The sequence below is a fragment of the Diabrotica virgifera genome, chromosome 2 (assembly GCF_917563875.1).
Source record: "Diabrotica virgifera virgifera chromosome 2, PGI_DIABVI_V3a".
Lineage (NCBI taxonomy): Eukaryota > Metazoa > Arthropoda > Insecta > Coleoptera > Chrysomelidae > Diabrotica > Diabrotica virgifera.
Window position 1 is genome coordinate 161,030,636 of NC_065444.1, and position 26,089 is coordinate 161,056,724.

At 33.9% G+C, this 26,089-nt stretch overlaps 1 protein-coding gene across 2 annotated transcripts in view; it reads right to left on the reverse strand.

The window, feature by feature from the left end:
* The window catches only part of LOC114327758 (PDF receptor-like), a 1,644,969-nt gene that overhangs the window by 773,652 nt on the left and 845,228 nt on the right, over window positions 1-26,089 (reverse strand). For both annotated transcript variants that reach the window (XM_050642878.1, XM_050642879.1), the window contains exon 4: window positions 7,552-7,592. In XM_050642878.1, coding sequence (XP_050498835.1) covers window positions 7,552-7,588 — 37 coding nt within the window. In that variant the 5' untranslated portion in view covers window positions 7,589-7,592. The remainder of the gene's footprint in view (window positions 1-7,551; window positions 7,593-26,089) is intronic.

The following is a 26,089-nucleotide window of genomic DNA, read 5'->3' on the forward strand; positions in this document are numbered from 1 at the left end:
CCCCCACTGCGGCGGCAACCACAAATCCAGCGCCTGCACCAAACAGCAGGAACCCAAATGCCCGAATTGCGGCGGTGACCACCCCGCATACTCCAACAAGTGTCCACAAAGACACACCATCCCCTCCGCCCAACACGAAATACAGCCACTTACGATCGAAAGATCATTCCCCCCTTTCGAACTCCCTACAGAAACAAAGAACATCTTGTCGATTCAGACTGCTCTGTTGCTTAACTTGTTGCCCGAACTTCGTGAACATATCGCTGCTATCACGGCTAATCTGATTAGCCAAGTCTACGACCACTCGACAGTGGTCCACGGGTACGGGAGCAATGTCACGGTGACATTCCGCTCCAACCACTAAACACCCTCCCTTTATGGATTTCACCCTAGGCACAGTCAACTGTCAGGGTCTCTCCAAAAAGAGACCCCTTATCAAGAATATCCTGTCGAAGCATAACATCCAGATCCTCGCACTCACAGATACTTTGTCGAAAAACGATCCACACTTCGCAGGATATTCGATCATCCATCGAAGCCGCTGTCAGGTTTCTCGTGGGAATGGTATTCTCGTGAAACACGGAATACCGCACAACACACACACATTCCCACAAAATTTTCGTCCACCTGATGTGGACTTCCTGGCAATTGACGTGCATATCCCCAATAACGAAACCCTCACGATAGTCTCTTACTACAAACACCCGGATCAACCACTCAACAGGCATTTGCTAGAGTACTTTTCGAGGCTCGGCAAGGCTGTGTTGGTGGGCGATCTAAATTGTAGACACACACAGTTTGGTGATCACCGCCAAAACCCAGAAGGCATCCGCCTCACGGATTATCTACTAGACCTTCCCATTTCAAGAATCACCAACACTGAATTCACGTTTTTGAACGCCAATGGGGCCTCTATTGTTGACCACATCCTAGTTACTAGTAACATTCTGGATCGGTTCGGGGATAGATGCCACATAGGCGATTCAATAACGTCAGACCACGTACCTCTTCTTGTCGACACCGACATACTCATTCCAAAACAACCAAACCCTCCAAGATCTATAAGAGACTATCGTCACGCAAACTGGACTGAATTCCAAAACTTCATCACACAAAATCTCCCTATGTTAGGCGAACTCGATACTAACGATAGTATCGACACCAGTGCAACCGATATCGAGAACCTCATCACTGAGGCGATCACGCACGCAATTCCACTCAAACAAATAACCTATACATCACCGGCACTTCCACAATACATCATTGCCAAAATCCAACAAAAACGACGTCTTCTACGTCAATACAAGGCCAACAGAAAACCACTAATCAAAACAGAGTACAACCGGATCTGTGCCAGGATAAAGAGGGAGATATCTGTCCTAACGGCTCGCCGGTGGGAAGATGCTACCTCAAAACTGGACTACAGAGACGGAGGTAAATTCTGGCAAAAATTCAAAGTCCTAACCAAACAAAAACTATCTCAACCATCCCATCTGTTGGTCAACAATCACATAGTCAATTCCCCAGAAGGGAAAGCCGAAGCATTCAGAAATTCGCTTCAAAACAATTTTCAAACGCCAGATAACCCGAACTTTGATCGCATATTTAAATTCAACACAGAATACATAGTAAATGTTACTCTCAACCACTACATTCCAGTCTATGATCCTATCATGGACCCCCTCACCGACAGGGAAACGGAGAGCTTTTGCCAAATCGGCAAAAACAGCCCTCCCGGACCTGATGGCATCAACCGAAGGTGCCTCAAAAAACTTCCAGAGAGTATCATTCCTCTTCTAACTAAAATATTCAATGCATGTCTCAAAAACAGCCACTTTCCTACTCCTTGGAAAGTGGCCAACACCATCATGCTTTTGAAAAAAGGCAAACCCCCAACCGACGTGGAATCCTATAGACCAATTTCATTAATCAATACTCTGGGTAAAGTTTTTGAGCTAATCCTAAAAGAGAGGCTCAATAACTTTCTCGAAAACCACAATATCATACCAAAATTCCAATATGGATTCCAGTCAGGTAAATCTACTAAACATGCATTAATAGATTTCACTACTAAAGTTACTCAAACCATCAACGATGGTTCATTCGCCATAGCCACATTTCTGGATGTGCAGAAGGCTTTCGACCAGGTCTGGCCCGACGGGCTTGTTCGGAAACTTCTGGACATCGGGCTACCATTGCAATTTACCAAAATTGTACACTCCTACCTCCACAACCGTACTGTCAGAGTTAAAATAGGCGATCAAAAGTCCACCCCCTTCACTCCACAAGCTGGAGTTCCCCAGGGTTCAGTCCTAGCGCCGCTGTTGTACATCATCTACAACAGCGACATCACTAACCAAAATATCCCAGGTACTCGGCTGTTTCTCTATGCAGACGACACGACTCTGCTCTCAACTACCTCTCGATACAACCCAAGACTCCTCTTCAGAAGAGCCCAGGCTCTGTTGGACGGCGTCGGCGAATGGTGTTGTAAGTGGAGAGTCACGCTGAACGCGAACAAAACAACAACAATTGTGTTTCGCGCCCCTTCTGTGTCAAATAGAATCATTTGCAATGAAGACGACCAACATCCTCTGAGTCTGTTGGGAGAAAGGCTTGTTGTTAGCCCGACTGTGAACTATTTGGGAGTACTGTTTACCAGGACTCTCAACTGGGACGCAGATCTAAAGGCAACTTTAGATAGGGTAAGGAACAGGGCCAGACTTCTCAACGCTCTCTCGGGAAAAATTGGCAAGACACACAAGAAGACTCTCATTCACACTTACAAGACCTTTATTCGACCCGTTATGGAGTACAAATCATGTATCTACTCTCTTTGCTCAAGACAAAAACAAGAGAGGTTGCTGAGGACAGAGCGTAGAGTCTTGCGTAGATGTAACTATGAGCACTGGCGATATCCCTCAAACGAAATCCATAACATCTCGAACACCCCCAAAATCACCGAGAGAATAAACTCTCTGAACAGGAACTTCACAATCAAAGTAATCAACGGCCTTCTTCCGACACACAAGAATCTCTCAAATGTTCCTGTTCATCTTCCGGCCACGTACTCCACCGAAAGCCCAAACGCAAAAAGATTCATGTACCGTCCGCTCTAATGCAAACATGCATTGACGAACTCCCGGTGGAGTACGAGAACATCCTTGAGGCTACCCCGTTAGCCTACCGTACCCACCTCTAACATTTCCTCTTCCCTACCCCGAACAGGGAGAAGTTGGTTTTTTGCGGTTTCCCAACTTCATTGCACAATTATACCTGTTCGTCCCAAGAAAATAGCCGCAACTATTTTCTCCACTCGAACGCACACTGTCCACGCTGCGCTCAAAGCCACCTCCTGACCGCCGACGAGGGACGCAGGTTCGCCTGTCGTTGTACAATGGTTTCTAGGGAGACTGGTCGAGAGCAAAGCACGGATAGTACACATAAATGTCTATGGAACCAACAACAATCCATCAAACTTTCTTCTCTGTTGACTTCTTAGCCTTCTGGACACCACCGTCCGGCATAACCCAGGATCCAAGAACACCAGGACACGGCGCTTGCCCCAGTGTGTTTTTCGGACTGTTTGCTTTTGCTGCCAACACTAAACATTCACCTCAAACCCTGAAGAGGACAAAATCCTAAACGGGGAAGCACATTGAACGCATTTCTTCTTAGCATTTTCTAGACAAGCAAATCAAACAATGTGATGATGATGACGGAGAGTCTTCAGTCACAGCATAATAAACGAAACCAGCAAGGACACTCCCTGATGCCGCCTTTGAAGTTGAAAAGTACAGGATCGCCGTTTTTCGCGTAGTACATCTCAGTGGTGATGTGATGTGTTAGTTCATCAGTGTTGCCGATGTCACCAACTTTATTACTCGTGAGAGATTCTTTTTGAATAATTTCTGGAATTTATGCAAAAGATTAACAATACAATCACCATTCATCGTCAATATTTTGTGTTATGTCCCAATTATTGACATAATTCTTACAGGCATACGTATAAAATTATGTTAAAAAATATTTAATATTATCAGAATGTCATAAAAGTTAAGTAAATCTGATAATTATGTACAAATCGGCAACACTGTCGATTTTCTACATTGTCTGGTACTACGCACAAAATGGCCGACGATCTGCGCCGTAATAGTGCGCGAACTTTTCCCGCCTACTAGTGTGTCACTGCTGTTGCGTTATCTATGCTGTGCTTCAGTCTTCAGTTTTGTAGCGACCAGCTCTGGACTCCAAGGCCAACCAGCGAATTGAGCAGTGAGACATCGTACTGAAGTAATAATAATATCGTATGGCATTTTTGCCGGGGAGACCCTTTCGGACAGGTTCCGGCACCATTTACATCTTTAACCCTGTTTCAAGTAACTAGTGTCGATGTTAACACTAGCCCAGGGGGACCGACGGCTTAACGTACTCTCCGAGGCACGGTAAACAGCTCGTATCATTTTTTAAAATGAAAATGGATTGTCTGTGCTGGGGCTCGAACCCAGGCACTCTGGCTTATGAGTCCAGTTGTCATGCCGTTGCGCTACGGCTGTCCACATCGTAATGAAGTGATGCGCATGATCGTAATTAAACGGTAGCCGTGGAGTGAGCGTGCTTTCGATCAGAATATTTTAATTACGTGACTGTTTATGCCTTACACGGTAGTGAGGTGTAAGGATATTTCATTTTGATAATATTAATTTTATTTTTCTTTTGCAGACATTTATCCAGGGGACCTTCTCTACAACAGGACAATATAGAATTGTATTTTCTTTTGTTTTTGAACTGTATATAAATATCTTAAATGAGGCTCTCAGAGCAACAGTGGCCTAACCCACAAATTAAGCGTTTTTAGATTAATATAATATCAATAAAATCAGCAACACTAAATCTTCTTATTAACAGGGGTCTACACAACCTACTTCTATATTTGGCTAAAATTTGTAGCGTCATCCCATAAGCACAATGTAAATACGAATGCATTAAGATTGCATTTATCTCAAAACTTCGTTTTTGTGGTTAGGCCACTGTTGAACTGAGCTCCTCAAATATATTTACTTTGTTTTTAACCTGTGTTTTACTGAGTATGTCGTAATGAAAGAGCTACCCGTCACAATATTATATCTGCATTATTAGGAGCACCAAATTAAAAATAAAACTATAAATGTCATTTATGTAGTAGGTACGTTCTTTAACGGTGAAATATTGTAAAACCTCTAAATTTTATGAAAGGCATACACATAGCTAAGAAGTCAAAGAAAAAAAGTGATATTTGCGTTCTATAGACTTTTTTCACCAAGTAAATATTTTTCGAATTATTTGGGAGTGAATATGCTCAGTTTTCAACAAATAACCACGTTTTTAGACGGGTTTTTGCAAATAACTCAACAAGTAAGCATTTTGTTGGAAAAATATTCTTAGCAATAATATAGCCTGTAAAAAAAATGAAAAAAAATGATGTATGCTTTAGATATTTATATCCAATAGAAGCAGATTTATAGCTAATGAAACATGAAAAATAGTCGTCAAATTCCAAATCCAATATTTTAACGTGAAATAACCAAAAAATGAAGCAATTTTTGGGAAAAACTCATTACAACTTTCTTAAAGCGTTTATAAAAAGCTTTATTTTTGTTTTATAGAAACATTTCTAGCACCAAAAGTAAACAAGTTGCGCTCAAAATAAAGTTGCTCGCTTTTTTTCAAATAAAAATTGAAAAAATCACCCCTAATTAGCATTTAAAATGAAATTATTCGTTACTATTTCACAACTTGTTTTACTGGTCTATATATTTTTGATGTGATCTGTAAGTCTCATCGGTTCAAAATTCTTATTTTTGAAAGGGCTTCAACGAATCACTAATCGTGAGTGTATGCAAATTTAGAAACAACACCAAATCTTAACCAAACTTCTGTCTTACAGAAAAACAGAAATATACAGGATATTCAGAAAACCAGCGCCAACTTTTTTATTGTTTGAGATTTTTGGTAAGTACCTCTAATAATTTTTAAGTTATTTTGAAAAAAGCATTTTTTTTAATTAAAGATTTTAAAAATTTTATTTTAAAATCTTTTTTTTTAATAAGCACTTTGAATTAATTAATTTTACAGATTATATAAACACTACATAAATAAAGCAACTTGTGAAGCGGTAACGATTAATTTCATCTAAGTTGCTGATTAGAAAGAACAACTGTATTTTGGGGTAACTTGCTTACATTTGACGCTAGAATCTTTTTTATTAAAGCACAAGTACAGCTTTTCAAACTCTTTAAAAAAGTTATAATAAGTTTTCTCCAAAAGTGCTACATTTTTGGTTAATTTACATTGAAATATTCTATTTGGAATTTGGCGAATATGAACCTAATTTTTTAGCTATAACTCTGCTCCTACTAGATCTAGAGACTTCATGCATACACCGTTTTTTTTACTTTTTTACAGGCTGTATTTTCGCTAAGAATTGTTTTTTCGATAAAATACTTACTTTTTGAATTAATTGCGAAAACTTCTCTAAAAACGTGTTAGTTTTGTTGAGAAATGAACATATTCACTCGCAATTAACTGAAAGGATCAAAATATACTATACTAAAACCTTTGATTAATAAATATAGGGGATCTATAATTTATCAATCAACGCTAAAACTATAACAAAAAGAAAAATAGAACAAAAGTTTCTTAAAATTAGTCAGTTTATAGAATTCCGGACTTATTTTGAACGTATGTTTTTCATACCCGAGAATCCATACCCATTCAATATGACTTTTTTTCTTTGACATGTTAGCTATGCGTATGCCAAATTTTATGTTAATCCAAACGGTTCTATAAAATTTACAGCAAAAACCGTCGAAGAATGTACTAATGTACATGCCGATAGAGGGAATGTTTTATATGTATATCCCTAGAAACATACAACTCTGTATAGTTGACAGGTATGTGATATTCATCGGCTTTACAGCAGACAAATATATTATGTAGACAAATGTGGGAGTTTTCTTGAAGAAAAACACATAGGGTAACCACCAAGAATAAAAAGAATGTTATACTATTGATGTAGTTGTTTCTCGAAAAGATCTTACTTTGTGATGTGATGTTCAAAATAATTAAAATAATATTATGTTGTAATATTTTAAAATATGTGTTATTTATTTAATTAATTTACTTCAAAGGTTGAAATTGATGGGAAATACAGAAAGCCCTGTAATTAGGCAAGATAAATAAGTAATTTGTTTACTGGAAGTGCAATTTGTCGTAGGTGGATGCTATAAGTATACAAATCCGGTCGTCGTAGGTAATATTTGATTAAACTAACTATGTTAGTCTACGTATTTATCTTGCCTTAATTGAAATGAACTCACACGTGCAACCCATTCAACCTTTAAATCGGAAACATATTTTTTTATACTTCTTGTTGAGAATTTGAAAAGTACAATTTTAGTTACAAATTTTTATCTCGCAAAATAAATCTCTCGTTGTTACTTTACAGCAGCCGCTTAGGTTTTTCTCAACCATTCCACTTGAAAACTACGACATAAATAATAAAGCGCTTACCGTCAATCGTGCTATTTCCAGAGCTGTTGTACGCCATTATTCTGAAACAATAAAATAAATTACTATCAAAAGCCTAGGCTCTAGAAATTTGTGTTATTCTTGATATATAAAAATTGTGCCATCGAATTTATATACATACGACGTACACATTACACATGTAATAGTCATGTAAATAATATAATTAAAATTATTTATTTTTATTTATTTAAACAAGACAATCCCGTGTTAATTGTTTAGAGATATTAATGAGAGGTCTAGTAAAACAAAAGTTCTAAGTTGCTTCCTGATAACACCTCTAGCCATTCCTGTTCAATTCCTATCCTCACATCCAACAAGTGTGGCTTAATCAAACGGGTGGACCCCGGCAAATATGAGCAACCTTACCGACGGCGATTGGGTAACCAAACCAACCCAGTGGAAAGTAGGGTCAGCACTAACGAGGAAGGGAAAATGGTCCTCCGAAAAGAGGGTTGGGCGATGGACTAACTACTCATCTCTGGAAAAATACGAACCCACAGATGAGCCTCTTAATGTAGGACGAATTGAGCGGCGGCGACTTGGGCAACGAAATATGGAATTTAACATAGGATCTTGGAATATCAAAACCTTGAGTAAACCTGGTGCGCAGAGAAACCTTCTGATGGAATTATCTAAAAAAAAACAAATGTTTTAACAAGTTCTAGACACCGCGTGCTTTATAGACTACAACAAAGCATTCGATAAGGTAAAACTTGTACGATTTATAGAAGTACTCACAGACAAGGATCTGGATATGAGGGATGTAACATTGATATCGAATTTGCACTACTTCCCGCGATCAAATGTAAAAATTGGAAGAGAAATGCCGGAGGAGATGGAGACAACGAGAGAGTAAAAAAAAATATACATACTTGGGAACGGTAATCACAGAAATAACGATTATACTATTTATTTATTTATTTATTTATTTATTTATTTATTTATTTATAGTAAATACAAATCACCTGGCCTCTTGAGACTAATCCAGGTCGTTTCCTGATGGGATTACAGTAGTTGATATACATAATTTTTATTTTAACAATTTATCTAATTGCCCTAATCTATTATTAATTCTGAAAATTATAAATTATAAATATAGGGGAGTGCATATAGATTTTCACTTCGGAAAAAATCAAACAAGATAGAACTTTTTGTAATTTCATTAAGAAATGTTTAATAAACAACATATCAAAAAGTTCTACTCGAGAAGTGGGTGCTTCATTTTTTAGTAAACCAATGAACTACAAAATTAGATGTTTTTTTAAATAATTCTGAAAATATAAATTTTAGAAAAAAACTGACTTGACCATTGAAAAATTCAGAAAATTTTACAAAAAAAACCTTACATAAAGAATTTTCTAAAATTAAATCTGTATCGTCTATAATTTTTTATCTATAACGCTAAAGTCACCCTTCTCATAAACATTGGCGCACTAAAAACTAACGTACGGCGAAGTGCACGGTTGAGTTAATTCTTTAACTAATTGATCAAATAAAATTTTACAAATTGAACATGAAAGAAGAATAATTAAGCTATTTTATAGTTATAACAGAAAGAAATAAAATATATGGACATAAGTACGGTGTGGGCGAAAATTGAGCCTTACATGAATTTTGTTTAAAAATGATTTAAACATGTGTAACTAATACAATTTTTCTTATAAAACTCTCAATTTTGCACAACTTACCTCTCAAGTATTTTACTAAATGGTGTTTTATTCAAAAAAAATCTCAAATATGTAATTCAAATGATATGACGTCTCAAAAATTGTAATTTTTGAAATCTTTGTAGTTTTATAGAATTGCCACCACTTCAAGACGGTATTACTCAAGTTTGAATAGATCTATTAGAGTTTTATAGGTGTTTTTTTAAAGCTTAGGATGTAGTCTTTAAAATGCACTAAATTATTTTACTTTAGAGATTAAGTAAACTATTTATTTTTAAGAAAATTAAGGAAGATAACAAAAATGTAATACAAAAACCGCTAAATACGAAAATTACCAGCTAAAAAAATGTTTATACAAAGTGTTCAAAACTTTTTTCTGTAAAACGTACCTAAAATACATTTAATAATAAGCTTCAACAATAATAAATGTTCAGCAAAAAAATTTTTTTTTAGCTCTTATACAGTATGTCTGCGTAAATTGGAACCTATTGATAACTTTTTTATTATCAGTTTTACGAAAAAAAGTTATTCTTTATAAAATACTCTGCATCGTATATAATCTAAGATGCAATCATCAAATATCAAATTTCATTAATGTTATACGTGGTATGCTTTAGACGGTTGTACCAAAGGAGTGTTAATAAATGGTGAATGGTTTAATAACATTAGATATGCAGATGACACCATAGTTTTTGCCGATAATCTCAATGATTTACAGATACTAACAAATCGTATAACAGAATTCAGCAACAGATTCGGACTAAACCATAAAGAAGAACAAATTTATGACAATTAGTAAGAAACCAATAATAAACGCTCAACTTACAATCAACCAACAGAATATCGAAAGAGTTGAGCAATACACATATCTGGGTACGAATTTAAATAGCCAATGGGACCACTCAACAGAAATTAAACAGCGAATAATAAGGGCGAAAGCAGCATACGTTAGAATGAGACCCATTTTCAAAAGTCGAGACATGCATTAAAACCAAAATACCGTCTGTTGAAATGCTACGTATTCTCAGCTTTGCTCTACGGAATGGAAGCATGGACACTACCTGTCGCATCTATGAATCGGCTCGAGGCTTTCGAAATGTGGTGTTATAGGCGCATCTTACGTATATCCTGGGTTGACCGAATTACCAATGTGGAAGTCCTGCGTAGAATGGGGAAAGAGTGTAAAATTTTCATAACCCTAAAAACAAAAAAATTACAATATCTAAGACATGTAATGAGAAATCAAGAACGTTACGGCCTTCTCCAACTGATTCTCCAAGGGATGGTAAATGGTAAAAGAGGACCGGGAAGAAGACGCATTTCCTTGCTTCAAAATTTACGTAAGTGGTTTAACACGACTACCACTGAACTGTTCCGCGCTGCGGTAAACAAAGTCAAGATAGCCATGATGATCGCCAAAATCCGAACCGGATAGGCACTTTAAGAAGAAGAAGCACAACATTTGTCCCCTACTCAGCGTTCTGCCCCTGAAGATTTTACTTAGTAATGTCATGATCTACTTATTCCCAAATTTTGGTGCACTATCTCGATCACGAACGGCAAAAAAACCCCTTATATTTTTATACTCACCCCTGCCTACCACCCCTTTGTACCCCAAGCAGCGTTCCGCCCCTGGAGATTTTACTCAGTTACGTCATGACCTACTTACTCCAAAATTTTGGAGCACTATCTCCATCACGAGCGTCAGAAAAAAATAATAAAACTGCGACTTTTACCCCTTATAACTACCTTCATCCCCCACTCTGGTTTCCGCCTCTGGAAATTTTACTTAGTTATGTCATGGTCTACTTTCTCCCAAATTTTGGGCACTAACTCAATCACGAACGTCGCAAAAAAACCACTTATATTTTTATATTCAGCCCTGCCCCACCCCTTTGTCGGTCACGCAGCGTTCCACCTCTGGAGATTTTATTTAGTTACGTCATGACCTAATTATTCCCAAATTTTGGTGCACTATCTCGATCATGAGCGTCACAAAAAAAATAATAAAAACCGCAACTTTATCCCCTTATAACTATCCTCGTCCCTCACTCTGGTTTCCGGCCGTTGGGGAAAGTCATGTCCACAACTAATTCAACATATCCCCGTAGGTACAGTTTTTCCATATTAATTATCACGCACAAAATCCGCTCCCAGCTCTTAGACTATAAAGCTAAATTTGAAGTAGCTTAATAAATTATTTTAATATCATTGATTAAAAAATAAATAAACAATTTATAAAAAAAATCAATAACATATTTTCTTTTTGTTATTTTATTCACTTTGGCCGAACATTAAACAGAAGCATTTCTTAACTGTGTCAATGAGGTTAGCTTTGTAGGTTGTCAAAATTAATCGTAAAATAACATAAGATTACCATAAAATTTCAAACCCCAATATAAAATTGATTGTGAAAACGACTATTTGTATACTATAAAAACTTCAAAATGCAAAAATTCGACAAAATAACAGCAAAAAATTTAACAAACTGACATGCACAGAAGTAAATAAACCAAAACGTCAGAAATTGTATTTAAAATATGAAAAAACTCGTGCTTTTTTGTACCTATCTCTTTTCAATGTACTGAGTCTAGATCATTCACAAAAATAACATGTGTTTTTGTTTAACAACAGTCGGTACCTGGTTTGTCATTAGTTTCATGCGTGAAAGAGAATAATGCTAGATAAAAAGTATGTGTTTTATCTCGTCAGGTATTAATCACTCAAGTGGTCGCTGTCTTTATATGGTCTTTAGTAGCTTTTCTTATCAAAATATACAATAACATATAATATGTATATAGACAACCAATATACAGAGTATCTAATTTTATATGTCTCGGTTATTATATTACCAAATAATTAAAAAAGTTCTGAAACTGTTTTCCTGTTTCATGACCGGGCACCAGGTGCTAAGGTATTCGGTTTTAATGGCGTATTCGTGTTCAGCGATCCCAAAAATCCCAGAGTAACAAAATTTGTGCCTTCATTAGTGGAGTCACTGAAGGTGGATATGAGCTATTACCTCCAATTTCATTTAACCTCCATCGATTTGCATGAAACTTGGTGAGTGGTTAGAGGATATCTCAAGAATCAATGGTGACATGGTGCCAACTTGCGCTTTTACCCTGGGGGTGGATGCCACCCCTTCTCGTGGTGAAAATTACTTTATTAAAAATAAACCCATAATTATATAGGGGTACAAATTCTAAGAAAAATTTGTTATATAAAGTTATTAAAATAAATCAAAACTTTTTGAGTTACTAAAGATCAAAAATTTTAATTTTTCGTAAGAAAAATGCATGTTGTCAACCGATTTTTCATAGATACCTCAAAAACTATAAGTTTTTACAAAAAAGTTATTATAAACAAAATTGAAGCTAATAAAAAACTAAATAAGCTCCTTATTAAAAAAACCTTTTAGTGTTAACTGAAAGTGAGTTATAGGTAATTGAATGCATATTTTTTTCGGCGAGTACCAAAATCTAAGTACTCAAGCTTAAATTACGAGAAAATGATGCATTTTATAATTAATCTTGTCGCCAGGGGGTACAACGGCCTCCTTAATTCAGATGGACTTACCCAAGTGCTTTTTATGTATTTTGACCCGTAGAACACGAATTTTTTGGGTAACGGTTGATCCGGATGTCGATAAGTTTGTTATAAGCAAAGAACTTGAGGAATTACATAACAGCGATTTTTCGCAAAATAAAACATTTTTTTGTATTTTTGAGTAATTCTCAGCAAAAAATGGTCTTACAAGTTTTTTTGTAGGATGCATAGTTTTAGAGACAAACGCGGTTGAACTTTCAAAAAATCAAAAAAGTGCAATTTTTGAACCCGAATAACTTTTGATTAAAAAATAAAATAGCAACTCTGCTTACTGCATTTGAAAGTTCTAGTGAAATTCTATTGGTTTTGATTATCTGCATTGCTAAAAATTAAGTTTTTATTTGTTAAACAAAACCATAAACACATAGTGTTTTCCGCGCCGAATGCATGCATTTTAATGTACGTAATCTACGTAGAAATTGTCTGTATGCGCGCCTACTCGTTCGATTTCAAATGGGAAATGCATTAAAAACATCATTCAATCACTATGTGTTTGTAGCTTTGTTTACCAATAAAAAAATTAATTTTTAGCAATGAAAGTAATCAAAACCGATAGAATTTGATTTGAGCTTTCAAATGCGGCAAGCAGAGTTGCTATTTTGTTTTTCGATCAAAAGTTATTCGGGTTCAAAAATTGCAATTTTTTGATTTTGTGAAAGTTAAACCGCGTTTATGTCGAAAACTATGCATCCTACGAAAAAACTTGTAAAAACATTTTTTGCTTAGAATGACCCAAAAAATACAAAACAATGTTTTGTTTTGCGAGAAATCGCTGTTATATGATTCCTCAAGTTCTTTGTTTATAACAATCTTATCGACATCCGGATCGACTGTTACCCAAAGAATTCGTGTTCTACGGGTCAAAATACATAAAAAAATCTTGGGTGAGTCCATCTGAATTAAGGAGGCCGTTGTACCCCCACTGGCGACAGGACTAAACATAAACTTATTAAATATTTGTGAAAGTACTAATATCTATCAAATGAGATACCGAACAAGTTAATAGCATTAAAATTTATGCTCCAAAAATTTTTCAAACTTTATCTTTTAACAATTTTTCCAAAAAATGTTATCGTTTTTTTTAATAACTCCGTTAATTTTAAAGATATCAGGTTCACCTACAAACGGTTTGAAAGGTAATTCCAAAGGCTTTCAATCCCCTTACTTTTTTAAAAATCAAAGATTAAATGGCCACAGTTACATGGTTCTCGCAGCAAAATTGAAGTTTTAAACGTTTCTATCTCGGTTATTTTTCACCCTGCATAAATGGTAAAAATGGTATAATATTTGATATAGAAAAAAGTTTTGGCTATTCATCCTTTTTTTTTGTATATTGAGTATTTTTTTAGTTATTATCAAAAGAAAATGAAAATGACGATAATTTTAAAAATTCTGATTTTTTTAAATTACACCTTTTTTTCAAAAATATGCACTCTAAACCGGTGACAATTGCTAAAATCATTACTTATGGTAATACAAAGAAATTTTTGTAAAGATTACTATAAATTTTAATTTTTGTGGAAATGGCTTATGCTTTATTTTTCACTTTTTCCTAAAAAATTCGAGAGGGTTCTCTTAGTTTCATCATAACTTGCTTAATTTTGATGCTATTAACTTCTTCTGGAGCTCATTTCTTAGGTAGTCTGTAGTGATGAGCGAGACTGGTCTTGGTCTTGCGGTCTTGGTCTTGGTCTTGCAGCAAGACCAAAACCAAGACCAAGACCAAGACCGCCTTTTGGTTGCAAGACCAAGACCAAGACCGAACCTTGCAAGACCACGCAAGACCAAGACCAACCTGCAAGACTCTTGCACTTTTTTGAGAAAAATTGGTTTTTATTATTTAACTTTATTTTTTAGTTCAATAATATATACTGACATTGTAAGAAACCTTAAACAATATCGAATTTTTAAAATACATAATATTTTGGTTATATTTTTAAGTCGTTTTGATTAAGTCAAACGGTTTGCATTTTCTCAACCTTCAAAGTGTCCAGAAGGCAAGTTTTCAAACGGCGACAGTTCAAGGACAATTGAAATTACTTGTAAGACAAAAAAATGTAATTATAGATAGGGTAATCCATTTAAAAAAATGCATTTAAAAACGGTTTTTATGTACCAGTAGTTTTCGCTTTTTTGTCTAATAAAAATACTGAAACTTATTTAAATTCTTTTCGCATAATGGAGGAAAAATGTAGGTCGGTAAATTTAAAATTAATACAAAAAATATCATAATAAATTTTGAAAAGGGATTCACAATGCTGTGAAAGCATTGTGGCCTGAATAAAAAATAACTGGTTGTCGATTGTAATGTGTCAAGCTTGGTATCGCAAAATCCAAAGCTTAGGTTCAGTTTCTGAATATAATGACAAAAATTCCGATACTGTGAAATTTTTAAAATTATTTTTTGGATTAATTTTTTACAATCAACGAAAATTGGAAGTTGAATTAATTGTGAAAATCCCGGATGACAAACGCGTAAAGAAGTTTACTGATTTCATAGTTGAAAATTATTTGGAAGAATCTAGGTTTTCCCCAGAAAGGGCCAGTACTACAAATAGTATGTGCCGCACTTGAAGTGCATGCGCATCATTTCAGTGTCTTTTAAATTCTAGTTTTTACTACCCACATCCGAATATTTTCAACTTTTTAAATGTCATAATGGGTATTCAATCCAAAAATATGTGAAAATAAAAAGTGCGAATAACTCGTGTTCCGAGAGCAATGTAGTTTAAATAAAATTAAAGAACTGCAAGATCACAAATTACAGAATTAAGCGTTTATAACCCCCCATTAGGTATAGTTATTATGTTATAGTATTAGGACTATAAATAGGTATGGTAAATATGAACGTATTTACTAAAAAGTATGTTTTAGTTAGTTTATAAAAAAAGTTAATTATTAATTAATTATAAGTTAAATAATTGTGTTCTCTTAAAAAAATTTAATTTATGTTCTTAAATTTGACCCTCTTAGGATAAATACTACAGTGTTCGAGTGAAAGGAGCCGATCATTATCTGTTAACAACTATAAACCGTTTATCCCTTTTCGTAAAATCCGTGAATTGAAGGTTTAAGAAGCTCTTTTTCTTTAATATTTTATTAAAATACAGGGGCAATAAACAATAATCCAGACTCAAGACGTGGTCTGAAGGCAGGCGGCAGGTATCGACAGCATGCAAAACACAACGCGACACAACCGAAGGCCGGCAATTGCAACAAGGGTTGTAAATGCAGGTTTTTCCTACTGATAAACATTACCATTATAAAAATATACTCTAATCTCTTTATATAGAGAGAAATAATTAGGTCATTAGGTGAATGTATAATGTTAAAATTGGTATCCGTTTGAAACTACATTCTACATTCTGTTAAAATTTTAAAGCAAATAATATAGTTTCATTCTTCACATCTTTATTTATTTCAATGTACATTTTATTCGAAATTGTTTGGTTCAAATTATTACTACCAAAAAAGCAAGACCAGCAAGACTCTTGCAGCAAGACCAAGACCAAGAACAAGACCGGCTAGTGCAAGACCAAGACCAAGACCAAGACTGCCTTTTAGCTGCAAGACCAAGACCAAGACCAAGCTTGCAAGAACAAGACCAAGACCAAGACTAGCCTGGTCTTGGTCTTGTTCTTGTTTTGCTCATCACTAGTAGTCTGAAATAATCTGATAAGTGTTTAACAGGTATATTTTATAAAATGCATCGTTTTCCCCGTTATTTAAGCTTGAATACTTAGATTTGAATACTCGTCGAAAAAAATATATATTCTATTACCTATATCTCACTTTGAATTAACATTAGTTTAGTACTTTGAGTGAATAGTGTATTCAATTTTTTATTGTCTTCAATTTGGGTAAGAATAACTGTTTTGTAAAAGCTAATAATTTTTGAGTTATACGTAAAAAACAGCTTTAAAACATGCATTTTTTACGATAAAATAAAATTTTTGATCTTTAATAACTCAAAAGGTATTGATTTATGTTAATAACATAATATAACAAATTTTGCTTAGAATTTGTCCCTCTATCGATTTATAGTATTATTTTTAATAAAATAATTTTCAATGTTGTTCTGAAGCTATTTCCTTGTGGCATTTTTATAATTACGTATTTTTTATGGGAAATAAGCCACAATTTTACTAAAAAATGAATTTATTAACGTTTCGAAGCCCAAATCGGGTTTCGTTGTCAAAATACAAAATACTGTATTTTGTATTTTGACAACGAAACCCGATTTGGGCTTCGAAACGTTAATAAATTCATTTTTTAGTAAAATTGTGGCTTATTTCCCATAAAAAATACGTAAAATAATTTTCACCCCAGAAAAGGCGTAAATCCACCCCCAGTGTAAAAGCGTAAGTTGGCATCATGTCACCTTTGTTCCTTGAGGTATCCTCTAACTTCTTATCAATTTTCATGAAAATCGATGTAGGTTCAACGAAATCGGAGGTGAAAACCTTCAGTTACTGCACTACATATGCTTATTTTGTCATGTTTTTGGACTTTTGGATGCATGTTATCATACAAAATTATGCATTTCCGCCCATAGTAGACCTTTTCCTGACACCATCCTAACACAATACAAAAAGTTGCAAGTTTCTAGGTGCTATGTTTAAAAATCGATTTATTCCGGTGTTTTTAATGTTAAAAGACCTGGTCTACGAATAATTTTATGTCGAATATACAGGGTGTAACAAAAATACAGGTCATAAATTAAACCACATATTTTGGGACCAAAAATAGTTCGAATGAACCTAACTTACCTTAGTACAAATATGCACATAAAAAAAGTTATAGCCCTTTGAAATTACAAAATGAAAATCGATTTTTTTGAATATATCGAAAACTATTAGAGATTTTTTATTGAAAATAGATATATGGCATTCTTATGGCAGGAGCATCTTAAAGAAAAATTATAGTGAAATTTTTGCACCCCATAAAAATTTTATGGGGGTTTTGTTCCTTTAAACCCCCCCAAACTTTTGTGTACGTCTCAATTAAATTTTTATTGTGGTACCATTAGTTACATTTAATATTCTTAAAACTTTTTTGCCTCTTAGTATTTTTTCGATAAGGCAGTTTTTATCGAGTTGAGGCTTATTTTTTAATATGTTTACATAAAAATTTTATGGGGGTTTTGTTCTTTTAAACCCCCCAAATGTTTGTGTACGTTCCAATTAAAATATTGCTGCTGTACCATTAGTTAACACATTGTTTTTAAAACTTTTTTGCCTCTTTATATTTTTTCGAGAAGGCACCTTTTATCGAGATATGGCTTCTTTTTTAATACGGTTCAAAATATACCTAAAAATGTAAATCATACATAAATTTTCATATTATTACCAAGTCTCCATAATCGTACTTAACCATATACAAATATGTGGTGGATTTGACAAATATTCAAAATATCTCGATAAAAACTGACTTTTCGAAAAAGTACTAAGAGCCAAAAAAGTTTTAAAAATATTGTGTTTAAGTAATGGTACTACAATAATAATTTAATTGGAACGTACACAAAAGTTTGGGGGGGTTTAAAGAACTAAACCCCCATAAAATTTTTATAGGGTGTCCAAATTTAACTATAATTTTTTCTTAAGATGCTACTGTCATAAGAATGCAATATATCCATTTTCAATAAAAAATCTTTAATAGTTTTCGATATATTGGAAGAAATCGATTTTCATTTTGTAACTTCAAAGGGTTGTAACTTTTTTTATATGCACATTTGTACTAAGGTAAGTTAGGTTCAATCAATCTATTTTTGGTCCCAAAACATGTGATTAAATTTATGACCTGTATTTTCGTTACACCCTGTATAATAAACGTTTACATTTCGGACTTGTTGCATAATTAATTGTTATTCATTTGCTTCAACCTCCTCATTTTTTGATCGGTAGCTAATGCGCAATTTATTCAAAATATAATTAGTCCAGGAACCGAAGCTTTTCACCTCGCAATTCTTACAGAATGGATAGATTTGCTTGAAAATTTGAGACTACGTAGTGGATAGTCCAAGGATCAAAATCTATTATGATGCCGAAAGGCGCTTTTACCATGTGGTGCTTGCCACCCCATTTCGGTGGTCGAAATTCTTTATTATTTTTGACCGCAAAAGTTGATAAAAACATTCATTCTAAGCAAAAAATGTTCTACACATTTTTTTGGTAAAATTAATAGTTTTCGATTTAGTCGCTAACGAAAGTGTTAGTTTCATTATATCGAAAAAATCAACGTTTTTCGATATACTCATTTACGATTCACCTAATGGGAGACCTAAATGGTAGAGTGAGAAGAGACAATAAAGGGATTGAAGGATACCTAGGGCAACATGGAAAAGAAATAAAAAATGAAAACGGGAACAGAATCATAGACCTATGTATAGCAAATGATATGGTTATAACGAATTCAAAATTTATGCACAAAGACATACACAAATATACTAGAGAAATCCCATCGAGAAAAAAAAATCCATAATAGACTATTTCCTAATAAAAAGAAAAGACCTAAAGATGATAAAAGACGTAAAGGTAAAAAGAGAGGCTGAAATAAGCAGTTACCATTACTTGCTTATAATGGAACTAAGGGTGCACACACATAACACAACAGAAAAAAGAAAGAAGATAACTAAAGAAAAAATAAAACGCTACAAATTAAGAGAAATAGATAGTAAAGAGGAATACCAGAAGAAGTTAACCAAACAGTTCGAGACTATAAAGGCAATTAACACAGGAATAGAAAATAAATGGAAGCAATTTAAGGAAATCATATTGAAAACAGCAAAAGAAGTATGCGGAACAACTAAAATCACAAACATATATTCGAAGAAAAGTAAATGGTGGACAGCAGAAATACAACGTAAAGTGACAGAAAAGAAAAAAGTATGGAAAAAGTATCTAAAAACCAAATCGGAGAACGATTACGAAAAATACAAAATGGCCAGAAACGACATTAAACAAGAAATTAAAACGGCAAAAAAGAAGTCTTGGAAAGATTTTGGACACAAAATGAATGAAAACTATTTTAATAACCAGAAATTGTTCTATGGAACATTGAAACAGCTAAGACAAAAGAAATCACATAGATTAAGGAATATAAGAGATAAAGAAGGAAATATATTAACTACAGAAAGAGAAATAATGCAAAGATGGAAGCAGTATTTTGAAGAACTAACAGAATGGAAACAATATCAACAAGAAAGAGAGGAAAAAATTATCGAAAATACAAAAGAAGTGCAACAAATAACAAAAGAGGAAATTGCAGAAGCCATTGACAAATTAAAATTCGGAAAATCTCCAGGCCAAGATGAAATCACAGCTGAAATGTTAAAGTACATGAGTGAAAATTCAAAAGAAAAATTCCGAGAACTACTAAATGAAATAATCACAGCAAAGGAAATACCTTCTGATTGGAAAAGAGATATAATAATACCACTATTTAAGAAGGGAGACGCAAGAAATTGCGAAAATTATAGGGGTATTACATTGACAAGCGTTCCTGCCAAAATATTCAATAGAATAATTGAAAAAAGGCTAAGGGAAAAACTAGAAATAAAATTAGAAGAATCCCAGCATGGCTTCAGAAAAGGAAGGAGTACCCAAGATCTGATTTTCATATTGAGACAAATAGGAGAAAAACTATTGATGAAAGGCAAAGAGATACATATATGCTTTATTGATCTGAAAAAAGCTTTTGATAGAATAAGAAGAGAAGATATATGGAAATGTTTAAAGAAAAATGGAATAGAAAAGGATATGATAGAAATAATTAAAGCCTTGTATAAAAATAATAAAATAAAAATAAGGACGCACAATCAAGAATCTGATGAGTTCCAGGCAAAGATAGAACTAAAACAAGGCTGCGTACTAATCCCATTACTTTTCTCAATGGTACTAGATGACGCAATAAAGCAATGCAAGGAGAAATCTAAACACATGATATTGGGAAAATGGAAAATGAACAATGTACAAATACAAGAATTACTATTTGCAGATGATATGGTATTGTTAACTGACACGGAAGAGAAACTGCAACAAATAATAAACACTTATATAAAAGAACTAAGAAGAATGAACATGGAAATAAACACCGATAAAAGTAAAACAATGGTTATGGCAACTACAAAAAAAGTGATAAAAATTAAGGTAGAAGGACAAGTGTTGGAACAAGTAAACAGCTACAACTACTAAGGTACAATTATTGAAGAAGGTGGTAAAATAGACAAAGAAATAAACAATAAAATAGGAAAAGCAGGGACAATTTATAATACATTAAGAAATACGTTCTTTGGAAAGAAAGAGGTACCCAAAGAAGTCAAAACACAAGTGTACCAAAAAGTGGTTCTACCATCAATCATCTATGGGAGTGAGTCGTGGACGCTAACAAAGAACAACAAAAGAGAAATCAAAGCTACAGAGATGAGATTCTTAAGAAAAATAGAAGGGGTCACACGAAGAGACAAAATAAGAAACGACACAATAACTCAACCTCTAAAGATAAAACCCATAGAGACAATTATAGGGGAAGGACAGTTAGGATGGTTGGGACACATCCATAGACACAAGAATAACGAAAAAAGTATATGAAGTCAGAGTACAAGGGAAAAATAAAGTAGGTCGCCCAATAATGAGATGGGAAGAACAAGTTAGACAAGAAGCAGACAAGAGAGGACTGCAATGGAGTATGGCAAAACAATTAGCCCAAAATAGAACAGCATGGAAAAGATGTATCAAAGAAGCACCACAAGATTAAAACATATGGACAGAAAGATGGGTCAAATAAGTAATTTATATTCATTAAAATTGTATTGTTAAAATAAGTATTGTATAATTATTAAAATATATTGAAATGTAGATATTGAACTAGTTGTAAACAGCCCAACACCGAAAGATACGAATGGGCTTAATTGATTAAATAAATAAATAAAAACATAATATAACAAATTTTGCTTAGAATTTGTCCCTCTATCGATTTATAGTATCATTTTTAATAAAATAATTTTCACCCCAGAAAAGGGGTAAATCCACCCCCAGTGTAAAAGCGTAAGTTGGCATCATGTCACCTTTGTTCCTTGAGGTATCCTCTAACTGCTTATTAATTTTCATGAAAATCTATGTAGGTTCAACGAAATCGGAAGTGAAAACCTTCAGTTACTGCACTACATATGCTTATTTTGTCATGTTTTTGGACTTTTGGATGCATGTTATCATACAAAATTATGCATTTCCGCCCATAGTAGATTTTTTCCTGACACCATCCCTGACACAATGCAAAAAGTTGCAAGTTTCTAGGTGCTATGTTTAAAAATCGATTCATTCCGGTGTTTTTAATGTTAAAAGACGTGGTCTATGAAAAATTTTATGTCGAATATATAATAAACGTTTTCGTACTTCCGGGCCTAAAGTGAAAACTTCACTCCCTTGTGACAGGTACTAAAGTGTCACATTTAATCCCTCCGGGATTAAATATTGACGAAACTCCCGGAACGATTAAATCACAAACAAACGAATTTAAGGGATATTTTATTGAAAAATATAATTAATTAGAATGGTAATTAACGTTAATATTCAAATTAATATTGTGACAGTTCGTCATATTGACCAGTCTTTCCTGGGTTAATGCAGCAGGTAACTGACGAGTAACAGATAGGTCCTTTTCATATAAAAAAAAACTTTTTAAAAGCATCGTACTGCTGCTCGTATAGTTTTCTAGATTTCGGTGGTAACAATTCTTCACCTACTTCGGCTGCTCTTTTATCAATATCAGATACACCTTCTTCACTCATGATACCAATAATTATCAATAACAATGTTTCTTTACAATGACACTAGTAATGACAATGTTTCTAAATTATAACTGTCACAACGCAATGTTACTATGGTAACTTATTTTAAAGACAGTTTATTAAATGAGTTGAAGAGAGAAAAAACTGATTGAAATTATTGAAATAATTAATAAAATCATACCGGAAGTACGAAAAGTATCGTATATACCTTGCGACTGAAGTACATTTAATCCTTCAGGTAAATTATGGCCCTCCCTTCGGTCGGGCCATAAACTTTACCTTCAGGATTAAATGTACTACTTCAGTCCCGCGGTATATAATGTACTATTTCGTACTTCCGGGCCTAAAGTGACAACTTCACTCCCTTGTGACAGGTACTAAAGTGTCACATTTAATCCCTCCGGGATTAAATATTGACGAAACTCCCGGAACGATTAAATCACAAACAAACGAATTTAAGGGATATTTTATTGAAAAATATAATTAATTAGAATGGTAATTAACGTTAATATTCAAATTAATATTGTGACAGTTCGTCATATTGACCAGTCTTTCCTGGGTTAATGCAGCAGGTAACTGACGAGTAACAGATAGGTCCTTTTCATATTGAACTGGTGTTTGTTTCGAAGATCCTGCGGAAACAGGAAGCGAGAATGAGGACTGTGGCATAACTATAGTGGACGAATCGGCGACTTGACCAAATATTTTATCTGAAATTTTTTGTTTATTTTTAATAGACGATTCAATATATCCCTCGGCCACGTTGGAGGATTTCCATCCTCCATGTCTCTTCAGCACGTCTATTGTTGCTCCCGAATCAGCTAACAAAGACGCAGATGTGCGTCTAAAACAATGTCCCGTATAAGACGTCGCATTTTCTAATTTCAAGAAAGCTGCTATTTGCCGTGGAATTGTACCAAACATGTTTTTTCCTACTACTCGCGTAGTACATTCTTTGTTGATGTATTGAACAAAAAATTTTGAATGAGTTGTCCCTGTCTTTCGCAACGCCACATATTTCCGAAATATCGCCACAAAACTGATGGCACTGTTTTCTGAATTTTTGATCACAAAATTTCGGTCAATTTTATTTTTGGTGTTTCTAATCGCAATTAGGAAGGAATCGCCCAAATCTCTCACATCGTCGATTTCTAAATCAACCAACTCTTTTCCACGACAAGCTCCCGCAACGCCCAAAATAAGTGCAACCTACAAAAAAATTGATTTCTTAAAATTTCTGAATATAAACAAATTTCCAAATTTACCTTAAGCATTAAATATTTATCATCCGGAGCCTCCCGTAAGAACTGATCTACCTGCTCAGACGTGAGAATTCTTGACTTCTTTGGCTTAAATCCCTCATTTCTTCTCTTCAAAAAAGCTAATAATTTTGGAAATTTACTTATATCAATATCTTCTCTAATGTTAATAACCGATTTCAGCATTGAGTAATGTGCCCAGAGAGTTGAGGCACAAACCGCTTTTGATTTATCATCGAAGTAGACTAACAGCGCATTTTCAGTAGGTTGTCTCACATTTTTTAAGCGGCACCACTTTTTAAAAGCATCGTACTGCTGCTCGTATAGTTTTCTAGATTTCGGTGGTAACAATTCTTCACCTACTTCGGCTGCTCTTTTATCAATATCAGATACACCTTCTTCACTCATGATACCAATAATTATCAATAACAATGTTTCTTTACAATGACACTAGTAATGACAATGTTTCTAAATTATAACTGTCACAACGCAATGTTACTATGGTAACTTATTTTAAAGACAGTTTATTAAATGAGTTGAAGAGAGAAAAAACTGATTGAAATTATTGAAATAATTAATAAAATCATACCGGAAGTACGAAAAGTATCGTATATACCTTGCGACTGAAGTACATTTAATCCTTCAGGTAAATTATGGCCCTCCCTGCGGTCGGGCCATAAACTTTACCTTCAGGATTAAATGTACTACTTCAGTCCCGCGGTATATAATGTACTATTACATTTCGGACTTGTTGCATAATTAATTATTATTCACTTGTTTCAACCTTCTCATTTTTTTGATCGATAGCTAATGCGCAATTTATTCAAAATATAATTAGTCCACGAACCGAAGCTTTTCACCTCGCAATTCTTACAGAATGGATAGATTTGCTTGAAAATTTGAAAATACGTAGTGGATAGTCCAAGGATCAAAATCTATTATGATGCCGAAAGGCGCTTTTACCATGTGGTGCTTGCCACCCCATCTCGGTGGTCGAAATTCTTTATTATTTTTGACCGCAAAAGTTGATAAAAACATTCATTCTAAGCAAAAAATGTTCTACACATTTTTTTGGTAAAATTAATAGTTTTCGATTTAGTCGCTAACGAAAGTGTTAGTTTTATTATATCGAAAAAATCAACGTTTTTCGATATACTCATTTACGATTCACTCAATTTTTGCCGTAGCAAAAATTTTTTCAAGCTAGGTTTTTGGGAATTAAATAACCTACAATTTTATATTTAAATATTTTTTCGTATCTCTGATGCTAATCTTTCTATTCTGAAGAAAATTGCATTTTTTATCAAACTACAATGGCATTTTTATCAAACTACAAAAATTCGTTATTCGCTTTTAACTCCAGTTTTTTTTAAACTAATCATTCTAAGCCAGCCAGACTTTTAGAATCATAGACATTAACAATACATAAATAAAGAAGAATGAATAAGATCAATGACTAAAAACACCGCTAACTTACATTATTATGCTTCCAATTGGACTTCTCCTTAAAAAAAAAATTAATTTTTTAATCGTGACTTTTTTATTTATTTTCTTAGAAAGTTTGGTAAAAAAATTTTGTAGGTTTTTACAAGATCTATAAGCCTATTAATATTAAATCTTTTTAAAATCCTTAGTTGCAAAAAGAGGTGATTTTGAAAGGGTTCGTAAAGGTGCTTTTGGCATGTTATTACAAGATATTTAATTGTCAATAGCTCACTCAATTTTTGCCGTAGAAAAAATTTTTGCAAACCTAGTTTTTGGGATTTAAATAAGCTACAATTTCATAGTTAAACATTATTTCGTATCTCTGATGCTAATCTTACAATTCTGAAGAAAAGGCCATATTTTTCCAAACTACAAAAATTCGTTATTCGCTTTAACTCCATTTTTTTAACTAATCATTCTAATCCAGTCAAACTTCTAGAATCTATTTATAACACACAAGTAAAGAAGACTAAGGGCCGGTTGTTCGAACGCTAATCAACATTGATCACTATCAAATACTTAATTACTGTCACAACTGTCAATGTCAACTTTGGTTGGGTTGCCGAAAACATAATTATTGATGACAATTATGAAATTAGTTAATCAATTATGTTAATAATGGTTATGTTAATTGACTAACTAATCTCATAATTATAATTAACTATGTTTTCCGCAACCCAACCAAAGTTGACATTGACAGTTGTGACAGTAAT